The 14,604-nt window shown below is 35.9% G+C and overlaps 1 protein-coding gene across 15 annotated transcripts in view; it reads right to left on the minus strand.

The window, feature by feature from the left end:
* WDPCP (WD repeat containing planar cell polarity effector) overlaps nucleotides 1-14,604 on the minus strand; it is a 299,751-nt gene that overhangs the window by 198,520 nt on the left and 86,627 nt on the right. For all 15 annotated transcript variants that reach the window (XM_074341211.1, XM_074341212.1, XM_045514393.2 and 12 more), the window contains 4 exons: nucleotides 8,709-8,756; nucleotides 7,817-7,867; nucleotides 6,245-6,315; nucleotides 5,919-5,978 (listed from right to left, as the gene is read on the minus strand). In XM_074341211.1, the coding sequence (XP_074197312.1) occupies nucleotides 5,919-5,978; nucleotides 6,245-6,315; nucleotides 7,817-7,867; nucleotides 8,709-8,756 (230 nt within the window). The remainder of the gene's footprint in view (nucleotides 1-5,918; nucleotides 5,979-6,244; nucleotides 6,316-7,816; nucleotides 7,868-8,708; nucleotides 8,757-14,604) is intronic.

Here is a 14,604-nt window from a genome sequence, read left to right on the forward strand (position 1 = left end):
GAGTTGAACGGGCACAAAGGGTCCCGGCAACACGGCAACACTCAGCCTGAGACGCGAGCCGGCAGCTGGGGCCGGGACAGGCTGCCTGAGCTGGGCAGAGGACTAGGGTGGCTGCACTGAGGCAGCCCCGGGGGCCTGCAGGGGGCTGCGCGCCATGGCTGGGAGGGGATACGGAGCAGAACAACCTTGGTCCCCCATAAATTGCGAAAAAAGCAAAGCAACATGGCTGGTGTGCCCTGGGGGGAGGGGCGCAATAGCCTTTGTCTCCTCAGACCTGCAGCACCATTACTGGTGCCTCTCGCGAGAAGAGAGGAGGGGCTCAGCCACAGCCACCATCTCCTCCTGTGCACAGTGCCCGGGTGGGGATGGGGCCGAGCCCTGAATCCACGCCAGGGGCTCCACAACCTCCTAGGCAGGACTGAGACTTGTTTACAGCCTGAGGCAGATAGGATCTTTCTGCCCTGGTCCCTCAGAGAACTCACACCGCCAAGACAAACAAGGAGCTGAGATTTGGCATGGAGCAGGGGTGAGGCCGTTCCGCGGTCTTCCCAGAGCCCACCTTCGGAGTGCCGACCAGAGGTGGAGTGGGCAGCTGCACAGAGCAGCAGAGTGACCAGCACCGGGAGATGGCGGGGAGCCCCTCACCTTCCTGGCAGGAACGCAGCACCTGACCATGGTGCTGGGAAGGGGCGCGATCAGCCCACCTGCCTTGCCCAAACACAGCATCTGACTGCAGCATCAGGAGATGAGAGTGACCCGCCCGCCCACTGCTTAAGAGCTCAGCACCTGACCCAGTGTTGGGAGGGGGCGCAATCTGCTAGCTGACAGCCACTGGGAGCAGCACAGATGAGGGTGCCAAGGAGAGCCTCTGGAAACAGCAAGCTGAGTACACGAAACAGGGCGAAGACACAAAGACCTCTCGATAAAATCATTAAGAGCACACCGTCTCCAGGAGAACTAGTTAACTGATACTCCTTAAGCCACAGCGCCAGAGAGATATGAGCAATATGAAGAAGCAGAGGAACCATTCCCAATTAAAAGATCAAGAGAAATCCCCTGGAAGCACAATTAAGGAAATAGACATTGATGGTCTACTAGATCAAGATTTCAAAAAAGGAGTGATCAAAGTACAGAACGAACTAAAAGAAATAGTGTTTAGGGATATAAAATATGTCAAAAATGAAATAGAAGCTATAAAGAAGAACCAAATAGAATTAGTAAACTCATTTGCTGAGATGAGAGCAAACCTAAAGGCTGTACAAAGCAGGCTAGATAATGCAGAGGAATGAATAAGTGACCTAGAAGACAGGACAACAGAAAGCACCCAATCAGAACAGCTGAGAGAAAAACAAATAAAAAACAATGAAAACAATATAAGGGACCTATGGTATAAAATAAAGCATGCCAATCTACGCATAACAGGGGCTCCAGTAGGGGAAGAAAGAACAAAGGGGATTGAAAAGGTATTTGAAGAAATCATGACTGAAAACTTCCCAAACCTAAAGAAGGAATCAGATATCCAAGTACAGGAGGCTCAGAAGGTCCCAAACAGGAAGAATCCAGACCCACACCAAGATGTATCATAATCAAGATGGCCAGAGTCAAGGATAAAGAAATGATTCTAAAGGCAGCAAGAGAAAAACAAAGAGTGAGTTACAAGGGAACCCCCATAAGGCTTTCAGCTGATTTCTCTACACAAACACTACAGGCCAGAAGGGAGTGGCAAGATATATTAAAAGTCCTGAATGAAAAAAAGATGCAGCCTAGGATACTCTATCCAGCAAGGCTATCCTTTAGAATAGAAGGAGAGATAAAGAACTTCACAGACAAGCAAAAACTAAGAGTTTAGCAACACTAAACCCATGCTATAAGAAGTATTGACAGGTCTATTCTAAATAGAAAAGAAGCAGGATGCTACAAAAAAGAGAAACTCATAACTGGAAAGGAGATAACTGCCATGAATTACAAAAAGAATAAACACAAAATTGTAAAAGAAGACATCTAAATCATTAAGAGTGGGAGAGGGAAGCAAGGAAAGCCACTGTGGAAAACAGTATGGAGATTCCTCAAAAGACTAGGAATAGACTTACCATATGAATCCTGCTCCTCGGAATATATCCAGAAGGAACCCTACTTCAAAATGACACCTGCACCCCAGTGTTCATACCAGCACTATTTACAATAGCCAAGACATGGAAACAACCTAAATGTCCATCAAAAGATGACTGAATAAAGAAGATGTGGTATATTTATACGATGGAATACTATTCAGCCACAAAAACCGACAACATAATGCCATTTGCAGCAACATGGATGTTCCTGGAGAATGTCATTCTAAGTGAAGTAAGCCAGAAATAGAAAGAAAAATACCATATGAGATCGCTCATATGAGGAATCTAAAAAAAACCCCCCAAAAACTCCCAAAAACAGAAGTATAAAACAGAAACAGACTCATAGACATAGAATACAAACTTGTGGTTGTCAAGGGGGTGGGGGGTGGGAAGGGACAGACTGGGATTTTAAAATGCAGAATAGATAAATAAGATTATACTGTATAGCACAGGGAAATATATACAAGATCTTGTGGTAGCTCATAGTGAAAAAAAAAATGTGACAATGAATATATATATGTTCATGTATAACTGAGAAATTGTGCTCTACACTAGAATTTGACACAACATTGTAAAATGACTATTACTCAATAAAAAATGCTAGAAAAATAAAAAATAAAATCAATATACATGAAGTTACATCTATCCTAATGATAATATTGCTTTTAACTAATTATGCAGTAATCTTCAAATATGCATGTGACTTAAAGGACAAGTTAAGGAATTTAAAAATTCCACTACAATGGTGTACAATTTAATAGTGTCTTAATGCTGAAAAATATTACTCCCTAAAAACAGTTTGGAAATGGTTTAAGAAATTCAAAGCAGGAAATTATTACCGGGGGAGGGTATAGCTCATGCTTAACATGCATGAGGTCCTGGGTTCAATCCCCAGTACCTCCTTTAAAAATAAACAAATAAACCTCCCTCGCCAAAACAAACAAACAAACAACAAAAAAAACAAAGCAGGAAATTATTAAATTATTTTCTCAGAATAAGATAATTTTCGGAGGCCAAAATAAACAATGAGAAACACTTGATAGCTATTAAAACTAAAACTCTGAATTCTATCTCATACTTTTAATTAACTTGAAACTAGGGATATGTATAGTCTGAAAAACCAACTTGGAAAGACAATTTTCATGTAGAACACAAGTATAAATAAGTCTTGATTTATAAACTTCTGAATTTACAAGTTGAAGGAATTATTTTTTTAATGGTACGATTTATAGGTCATTGAATCAACAACATAAACTAAGCTTTGGTAATGATGACAACCTATTAAAAAACAAAAAACCTCAGTATTCAACAGTGGGAAAAATTCAGGCTCAGATTTCATCCTCTGAAATTCTTTGTTGTTGTAGTTGCCTTGCTAATTCCTAAACAATTGAGCCTTTGGAAGAAATAAGAATCCTCTAAAAAGAAGAAAATCAAGATAAATTCCATAAATCCTAAATTCACCCTGTTTTGGAAGGGGAAGAGGGAGCAAAAGACTTACATTAATTAAGGAGCGGCCACAGTAAAAAAACAGACGAATCCAACTATGTTAACACCAAGATACTCAGGAACTTTTCTCACTTCTTTTCTAAGAGTTAGAGATCATTATGTTGAGGTCAACTGCTGCTATTTTGGGCTTAAATATATGGGGGAAATTACTAATAGAAATTAAGCGACATGTTATCTTTGGAGCCATCACACTGGAAGATGCCCAGAACGGGGATCCTGGGGGAGCCTGTGGAGACTGTTTATTTTGCAACTAACAAAAGGTTAAGGAGATCCTTCTGAAATCTTGGATGAGTGCCAAATTTTTAATTTACTGTCATATTAGAGATCTTTAGGAATAACACACATACACATATTTTTAGAAGACCTAGCCAACAGTCCTCTCTAGAAACTGAGAAAGTGGATGGATAATGTTAGGAGGTCTCTCAAAGACCCCAAAGATGTGGGGACTAACCTGGACCAGTGGGCAGGGTGGAGGTCAAGTTATCCTGTTTTAACATATCACATCAAGAATGTGCTAGTGGTAAAAGGTCTGTTTTTGGAATATCTTATCCATCGTAGGAATAAAGTACAAAATATGACAGAATATAAAGATAAATTCCACTGGAAGTGTTAACAGCAGACTCACTGGTACAGCAGCCTAAGAAACCAGTATTATCAGGTTGCTGTAAATTATGAAAGTCATTTTGTATATATTTGATCATGCATATTTCTTTTCTGAGTTGAATTAATTCTATAGTGAGGGACATCGCTCTTCATACTTTCCCATACACACGTACATACAAACCTGCTTATTAAATTAAAATGCAATAAAGTCTGTTTTAAAAGGATTGCCTACTGGGATGCTTCACTGCATATTTTAAGATAGCTGACATGTTCCAACTTACCCTGTGCAATGGTAAGGGTGGAGGCCATGAGACACACCTCTTACTATAGGTCATAGGCTTGCCCTCCAGTCAAATAATTTTAAACTTGCTTTTAAAGTGAGTAATGGCACTGAGAAGTACAATGAGTTGTACTAAGTTTAAAATTTTCTGAGGCATATTTTATATTCAAGTTTCAAAGTTTGATTAAAACTTTTATGGAAACAAATTATGATTTTTTTAAATAACCCTATCCATTTCAATAGTATTCTAAGTCAAATTTAGGAAGTATTACAGTTCTAAAAATATTAATTCAGCCTTGTAAAAAGTCTCTGGAAAGTAATAATTATGACAGTTAAGGTGGTAACTAAATAGTTACCTTTATGAGTAAAGGTAGACTAGTTTAAGCAAAAAATGAGGAAAAACTAGAAGCCACTAAAATGAGAGTCATTAATCAAATAGTAGATTAAGATAAGTTTGCAATTACTACAAATTCAGTATTATAGATTTATGGATAGAGCCACAGGTCTAAACTTCAAACAAGAGTAGTCAGACCTAAAATATGTAAATCACATTATAAACAAGTAAGAATTTAAACTGATACATTCTGATGAAACTTCAATTACATATATGAGTATAATATGACTAACCATTCTTTTTACCACAAGCAAGTAAAATTTTTCTAGGCAAATAGTTTTTTAAGGCTATCGACAAAGCTGAAGTGTTTGTCCATTATCTTATGATCAATGGACAAGTGATTATTATGTCCTGAACTTAGATCCATTCAACATGCAGCTCACCTGGTCCAGTCTCTAACAGTGCTATCCAGTAGAACTTTTTCTGTGATTGAAATGTTCTGTATCTATATTGCCCATATGGTAACATATGGCTGAGCACTTAAAATGTGTGTAGGACAACTAAGGAAGTGAATTTTTAATTTTAATTAGTTTAAATTTACATTTAAATAGCCACAAAGGACGACTGGCTACAATATTAAACAGCGCAGCTTAGAGGGTTCAAAAAGTATGAGCAAATGTCTTGTTATGTTAGGTCAAACTCTAGTCTGCTTGTTGATTTCCATAAGCATGGTGCTAACAAATGCTTTCAAGAGTGGTCAAAAAACCACTGGTTTTTCCCATGGTCCCATGGTTTCATCCTCATTCAAAAATCTAATTGAATCTATGACAAACAAAAAATGCCATCTGAAAAGACTTTTATTAGTGTTTATAGTGTCAGTACAACTATACTGATTAATGAGGTAGCCTGGTGGCCTGAGTAAATCTGTCTAATGTTAGTTCTAGAATGACTAGAATTCAAACTATGAAATATCCACTCCTAAAAAGTTTTTGTCCATTACCTATCATAACACAAGAATACCAATTACTGCATAGTTTTCAGCTCCACTGGTTAAACACTGCGAAAGCATGTCAAACCTTTTTACCTGACAGACATATTTGTTCTTCCATTTGCTCAGCACACACTGACTGTTTTGCATCAGCTCCTGAAGGAAACAGAAAAAGAGAGAGTGCAGTTGGCTATACACATTGTCGTTATCAGTTAAAGTGCTTCTGATTTGCAAGCAAAAAAAAAAAAAAAACCCACAGATCAGCATGCTGCACAAAGATGCAACTGTTTTGGAACTCCTCACAGGACAAAAGCAAAGCTATCATCACCAGAGGAGTTGATCCTTTATAAAAATTAAAGCTGCTGAAAGATGTTTTAAAACAGATTTGTTTGTTGCCATTTTTGAAACTTTTGGAAAGATACCTCCAACTCCTTGAGTGAGTCTCGAAGTTTTTCTGGGCGTCTGTTTTTGAGCGTCCATGGAAAATCTCGTGCTGGCAAACAAAACATGTACTACAGTTAGTTAAACATGACTTAAAAAGGAAACTTTGCTTAGCAATGTGTCTTAGGAAGATTAAAATAAAATACCTCCTTAATTGAAAGGAAGTGGGCTTCATTTCCATCATCAAATGACAGTCTTTTGAAAGGCTTTGTCATAGAAACAGGATTTTTACCAAACAATCTCCCTGATCATAATTTTATGATGACAACTGACAAGGCTCAGAGAATCCCTGGGAAAGTTTCCTAGGCCTGTGAATCTAGTACTTAACAGTAAACGACCCATTCTTTACCACAGAACTAACATCTTTCCATAAAAAAGATTCAACCTAAAAGAAATTCCAAATTCTGCTAGCAGTCTTCTCAAAACCTGAGAATTCCTTTGAGTACATGAAAATAGTGAGGAAAGAAATAAAATACAAAAAAGAACACAGAAAATAAATTTAAAATTAAGCATCAAAGCATCACATATTAAAACTAAGGGAAAAATGGAAAGAAATCCAAGTTTTAATAAATGAGATGATAATAGCACTCTTTTTCATTTAAAGTAATTCTCTTTAAAATCTATACCACAATTCAATAAGCCTTTGTTCTGCTTTAAATTAAAAGATAAAATTATTTAGTAGAGTCTCAGTGTTAGCCTAAGACAAACTAAAAATAGTTGTTTAAAAGAATTAACAAAATGTTAAATTCATTACAATATCTAATTACAAGAATGAATTCATCTTTGAATTCTCCTAAATAATAATTCTAAATGTGTAAATGTGTGCTTTGCATATGTATACATATAATGTACAGTATATACAAACATTTAAATTTTACAGTAGATCTGCTGTATATCTTACTTAAGCAAATTTATAGTCTGTATAGTTTATGATGTGTAGAAAATATGTGAAAAATTTTAAATCTATGTTGCAGCTATTCATACAGTATTTTTAAAAATTAAATTTAGCTTGACCAATTAAAATGAGATCAAGTTGGATTTTCAGCTCTACCTATATTCCAAATAAAGTCACTTTAATTATATTACACTATAATATGTAGTCATATTACATATATAACATTTATATATCTAAGAACAGAAAAGACTGGAAAGAATAAGATGCTAATACTGATCATTACAGATCTTATTTTGTTAAAATGAATAAAACATAGTAATTTAGCATAATATGGATAATAAAATGTTATCAGAATTTAAGCATGGTACACTTATTTTAAATATATTAAATAATATAAATACGGTTCATTAAAAAAGTTTGTTTACATGAGCATATATCTCACCAAAAGTGGACAGAGATTTCAACAGTCTAAATTAGAAATGTCTAACAACATAATTCTTACTCATATGTTAGTGCACCTAAACAATGTGACTTCATAAGAAATTTGGAAGGAATAAAATTTCCTATTTGTGCAGAAAGCTTAAAATATTTTTAAAGACTCAGGGATATTAAAATTCCAGTTTTATAATAATTCCAATAAAATATAAAGCAAGCTTACATTCTGCCAGCTTCTGCTTTTCTTCTAAGTTACCATGCTCTGTTGCTGATACTGTGGCAGAAGGGAGATTGAAAAAATGAAAAAAAAGTGGATTTTTATAATATTTTATATATTTACATGCATACATATAATTATTATATACATTATTGACACTAATAAACTGTGCTTAACTTTTTAAAAGTTAGTTGAAAATGCCATAATTTGGATATTTTCATTTCATAGAGGTATTTCCTAAATTTGCAGAGGAAAGTCTTACATAGCACAACAGGTGGGCCAATATCCTGAGTTTGCAATCTCATCAGATAGCAAAGGGAACTGCAATGGAGCCCAGAACAGAAGCTGCTTCAGTCTGTCATCAGAACCATGAAGTCAGCCTATTAACCACCTAGCTAAGCACACAGGATGCCCACACAAGCCCCACTTCAACAGAGACCAAAACAGGAAGGAACTCTAGCTAGAAAGACCTTTTGGCCCATCATGAAACTTCTGGGATTAACAGCATTAATCAGATAAAGAAAATTGATCATTCACTCAGAAATGCCTATTTCAGATATCAGGTGAGGCTCCGGGAGGCCTCCTGCATCAGGGGGACACATGCATTAACAATGCCCTCTACTGGGACACTCATAAATAAATGTGAGTAGACTGTCCAGTTATCAGTCTAATCAGCAGTAAGATGAAAATTTTCATGTTTTGCTGTAGCATTTTCTAATATTGCTTTATTTCTTATGGAACAGATATCAGCCTCAGCATTTTTCTAAAGAACTGGAGTGACCTTTCTTGAAATTCTAGAATTTATCTAAAGCCCATAAAAACAGTTTTTAATGGTCAGTATTTTATAGTTTAGAATATTTAGTTTATAAAAATCAGTTTAGTAGAGCAGATACTTTACCTGGTGGATCTTTTTTGTCATAATACTGGTAGATCCCGATGTCTCTATCTAGAGAAAGAAAGAAATAACATTAGATTATGGTAAAAGTTATGGAGACTAAGAAGCCAAATCACACTATATCTTAGCCAAATCAGAGTGGGTAGGGGTGAGTAGGGCGGGGAGAAGGACAGAAACAGTCTCTTTATGTCACTGGAAATAAAATAGTTCAAAAGTATCTGGACATGGGTTCATTTATTCTATGAGAAACCGGAAAGTTTATCAATCTAATTAGAAAACATTTCCACAAAACTAGAATGGCATGAGGAAAGGAGTGGTAAAGAACTGAAATCAAGGAAGACCAATTTTCTCTTTCACACTTCCTCTGATTTTTTCACAGGATGCTACTAAAAGAAACTACCACTAAGCACTGCCAAATGAAATCAATGGATAGAAGAAAATGTCCTAAGTGTTGGATTCTGAGCTGTGGCTTTCTTTTCTCTGATTTAGCTCGAGTCTAGTATAATATTTGAGGGAAATCTGCAGAAAAGAAAGAAAGGATTAGAGGAAGGTATGGATAAATTATCTGAAGCTTGTTTGGACCCAAAAAACCTTCCAAATCCATTCAAATTCGGATGCTCTGCTGGGGTTACAAAAGCAAAGCTAGGCTTCCTAGGTGCTGACAGTGATTTAACCACGGAATCTACTCTTGCAATTTAATTATAAGAGAACAAAATAATTGTGTCTGTTTTCTTCCTCTCTGTGAATAGTGAAATATTTCTTTCTTTGAAGTAACAATTGTTTCCTTCCATACAAAATAATTCTAGTTACTAACAAAAGGACACAACTATTTCTAAAGAAGTGAAAGCAGTACAGGCTGCCCCCTAGTGACTGACTGCTCCAAACTTTCTCAAACTGAAAGATGAAACTTTCCCCCAGAAGTATTACACCTATAATTAACTTTTCAAATAAAGTTTTTCAAAACAGTCAATCACATGTTCTTACTGAAGTTCTATTTTATTCATCGTGCCACTAATTGGGACATGTAATTTAAAGAATGCAGTTTATTTCTGTTGTTTATATTGAAAATATCTAATGAGGAGTGCTGAGGAAAGATCATGAGTAGAGCTCCTAGGGTAGTGATAATATTTTATTTCTTGACCCAGGTGATGATTTTTATGGCTGTATTCACTTTTTGATAGTTCAAAACATACCCTTATAATCTTTACAATTTTCAATACATATACTTCAATAAAAATATTTTTTTTAAGCTGAGAACCATAGGCATTATGGACACAGGCAGTGTCCTCTATTATAATATTCCAGAATTCCATGCATCCAAATATTACAACTCTAGAACAGAATTATGAAGATAATAAGGGGCCCTGAATTCTGTGCACAGGTCTGACCTAATGCATCTGGCTCAGAGTGGGGTTTCTAAAACCGAAGCAGAACAAGAAGGGCATCCGCATGAGGAGACCTACCCTACATGGGCTGCCAGAGTCTAAGCTGGATGAGGAAGGTGTCGGTATGGAGAGTCATTCTGACATGACGTGTCAGAGCTCCAGGACGGTGAGAAGGACATCCTTAGGAGCAATAACCCGTGTTGGGTGTTAGTGGCTGAACAAAGATAGGAGGAAATCCACAGAGGGGGCAGCCCAACAGTGTGCCAGGACCTGCATGAGGTGAGAAGGGTATCCATACAGGGAAGAGAATGGCCACAGACACAGAAAACTGTCTGCATACAAGGGATTAAGTAAATAAAGACATGGGAGCCCCAGCTTTCCCACTATATGATAAGTACAAATATAAAATGAACCATGTGGTGGTAGATTAGAATTTCAGGTACAAGTGTGAACTCATGGTTTGCAATACAGAGATAGAAACAGAAATGAATGTGGATGTAAATGTGTTGTACATACCTACATACACACATTCCCTAAGCTCTGCCCACTGACAGTGCCCAGGAGCAATGACACTCCAATAGCAATGAGTGCACAAAGCACACTTTGGCTTCTAGGTACCACTGTCCTCTAAAAGGAACCAAGCGCCTTAGAGAACTGGCTGATTACAGTGCTGAGGAAAGGAAAGTATAATAAGAGCCTAGAAGATCTGTTGTGCCAGAAAGAAAGAAAATGTTCAAATACTGACAGGGACATATCACAAATACAGAGAAGCCAGCTTGCAAGGGGTCCCACTGGCCATACCAGGGACAATTTAAACATCAAAATAAATAACGATACTAATGGATTGATAACAATGAATAATACAGGGCCTGAGCTTATAGGGATTAAATAAAGTAAAAATATATTTAAAGTTTAAGGAGAAATAAGATATTCATGTAATTTCGAGGCACTCCCTACAAAATACTAATTAATTCCAAAGAAGAAAGTAACTTCACAGTGGAGAAGCCTAGCAGACACCACATAAAGTGATCGTGAACATCAGTAAAGACATAAATTGACATTGTGCACTGCCTGTTAGGATGCACTGAGAACACAGTATCATTTCTGGTATATTCCCACCAAACATGTATAATCTGAACCTACTTATGAGGAAACGTCAAACATCCAAATTTAGGGACATCCTACAAAATAAGTGGCATAATATCTTCAAAAGTGTTAAAGTCACAAAAGTTAAAAAAATTAAAAGGATGTAAGATTTGTTCCAGAATTAAAGAGACATGATGATTAAATGCAACATATAATTCTGAACAAGATCTTTTTGCTATTAAAAAGGACACTGTGGGGACAACTAGTTAAACTCTTGAGTATTAAGTGGTAGTACTATTATCATTATTAGTTTTTTTTTGAAGTATAATCAGTTTACAATGTGTCAGTTTCTGGTGTACAGCACAATGCTTCAGTCATACAAGAATATACATATATTTATTTCCATAGTCTGTCATTAATAATTTCTTGATTTTAATGGTTATATAGATGATGTGAGAAAACACTTTTTCTACAGGAAATACACACTTAAGTATTTAGGGCTAGTGAGGCATCAGGTCTGCAACTTACTCCCAAATGGTTCAAGAAGAAAAATTCCCTGTACTAACAGTTTTCTGTAAAAGTTTATGATTGTTTCAAATTAGAATGGCTTTTATCAAAAAGAAAGAAATAATAAGTGTTGGCAATAATAAGTGTGGAGAACAGGGAACACTTGTGCACCACTGATAGGAATGTAAATTGTGCATTCACCGTAGAAAACAGTATGGAGGTTTCTCAAAAACTTTAAAATAGAAATATCATATGATCCAGCAATTCTGCTTCTGGATACTTATCCAAAGAACACAAAAACACTAATTTGAAAAGATCTATGTACCATTATATCATTACTTCCAATAGCCAAGATACAGAAACAATCTGAGTGTCCATCTACAGATAAATGGATAAAGATGAAGTGGTATGTATACACAATGGAATACTAGTCAAACATCAGAAGAATGAAGTCCTGCCTTTTGTGACAACTTGAAATCGACCTTGAGGGCATAATGCTAAGTGAAGTAAGACAAAGACAAATGCCATAAGACCTCACGTATATGCAGAATCTTAAAAACAAACAAAACACGAGCTCACAGATACAGAGAACATATTGATTGCCAGAGTCAGGAGGGTGAAGGGGAGGGTGGGTGAAATGGGTGAAGGAGGTCAAAAGGTACAAATTTTCACTTATAAAATAAACAAGTCAAATAAACAAGTCATGGGGATGTAATGTACAGCATGGTGACTATAGTTAATAATAACGTTTTGAAAATTTGAAAGTTACTACAAGTAAATCTTTAAAATTCTTATCACAAGAAAAAAAATCTGTGACTATGTATGGTGATGGATGTTAACTAGACTTACTAAATTATTGTGCTGTGCGCCAGAAACTAATAAAATGTTATGTCAAATACACCTCATTTTAAAAAATACTTTAAATGTCAAGCATAATGAGAGCATGTAAGAGGGTTACTAACTTAGTCTAAATGTCACAGAAGGCTTCTCTAGGTGACATTAAAGCTGAGCCCTAAAGAAGTAGGATTGCATATGGTTCAAAGAGAAGAATGCTCCCAGGAGAGAGAATGTACAGGCCCTGCCAAAGATACAGTTGTGGCTGAAAATCTTACTACCTTCTGGGTCCTTATGAACTTTTGTCTTTTGTTACAGCATTCATTTCCTTTTTTCTATCATATTTACATGTATTTCAATACAATTCTGGCTTCTTGATTATAAAAATAATGTGTTCATTGTATAAAATTTAGAAAATAAGAAAAGCACAAAAATTTTAATTTCCTGTATTTTCACTCTTCAGAGATAGCGATTAATAATTTTTTGTCTCTCCTTAGAGTTTTTCCCAGAATGTCTACTTATTACTATAAATAGAAGTGCTATACTGATAATGACATTTAAAAATTTTTTTAAATTGCATTAATTATTGAATAAATACAAATGATTATATAAAATGTCCAAAAATAAAATACAAAAGAATATATCTAAGATTAAAAAATAAAAAACAACAAATATAAGAACATTAACTTTTTATTATGTAAGTTTCAGGTGTACAGCATCAAAGTGTGATATCTTGTACACTACAAAGTGATAATCATCAAAAGTCCAGTTACAATCCATCACCATACAGTTACCCCATTCACCCATTTCACCCATCCCATAGTCCCCTTCCCTGCTAGAAACCACCAATCTAATCTCTGTATCGATGAGTTTGTTTTATTTTGTTTGTTCTTTTATTATGTTTTTTAAGATTCCACATATGAGTAAAATCATAAGGTATTTGTCTTTCTTTGCCTGATTTATTTCACAGAATAAAATACCTTCTAGGTCCATCCATGTTGCTGCAAATGGCAGGATTTCATTCTTTTTTAGGGCCAAGTAGTATTCCATTGTGTAAATAAACCACACCATCCTGATGCATTCATCCATCAATAGACACTCAGGTTGTTCCCATACCTTAGCTATTATAAATAATGCTGCAATGAACATTGGGGTATGTATGTTTTTCAAATTACTGTTTTCATGTTCTTCAGATAAATACACAGAGGTAGAGTAGCTGAGTCATGGTAGCTCTGTTCTTAACTTTTTGAGGAATCTCCATATTGTTTATAATAGTGGCTGTACAAATTAACAGTTCCATCAACAGTGTACAATGGTTCCCTTTTCTCCTCATCCTCTCCAACACTTATTTCTTGCTTTTATTATAATAGCCTTTCTAACAGGTGTAAGGTGTTATCACATTGCAGTTTTGATCAATGTCAAGGAGCTTATCACATATGTTTTCTTCTTGGAATTTTAAGATATCAGGTCTTACCATCAAGTCTTTAATCCATTTTCAGTTAATTTTTGTGTATGGTGTAAGTTAGTGGTCTAGTTTTATTCTTTTGCATGTGGGTGTCCAGTTTTCCCAACACAATTTATTGAAGAGACCATCTTTTCTCCACTATATGTTCTTTGCTCCTCTGTCATAAGTTAATTGTTCATTATGTGTGGGGTTATTTCTTGGCTCTCAATTGTGTTCCACTGATCTGTGTGCCTATTTTTGTGCCAGTACCATACAGTTTTGATTACCACAGATTTGTGGTATAATTTGAAATTAAGGAGTGTATGTAATACCTCCGGTTTTGTTCTTCTTTCTTAAGATTGTTTTCATGATTCAGGACTTCTTGTAGTTCCACGCAAAATTTAGAATTATTTGTTCTACTTCTGGGAAATGTGCCATTGGAATTTTGATAAGGATTGCACTGAATCTGTACAGGCATAAACTTGTTTTACTGCACTTCACAGACATTGCCTTTTTTTTTTTTTCCCAAATTTCAAGTTTGTGGTAGACCTGTATTGAGTAAGTTGATAGGCACCATTTCCCAATAGCATTTGCTTACTTTGTTTCTCTGTCACATTTTGGTAATTCTTGCTACTTCAAACAT

The sequence above is a fragment of the Camelus bactrianus genome, chromosome 15 (assembly GCF_048773025.1).
Source record: "Camelus bactrianus isolate YW-2024 breed Bactrian camel chromosome 15, ASM4877302v1, whole genome shotgun sequence".
Taxonomy (NCBI): domain Eukaryota; kingdom Metazoa; phylum Chordata; class Mammalia; order Artiodactyla; family Camelidae; genus Camelus; species Camelus bactrianus.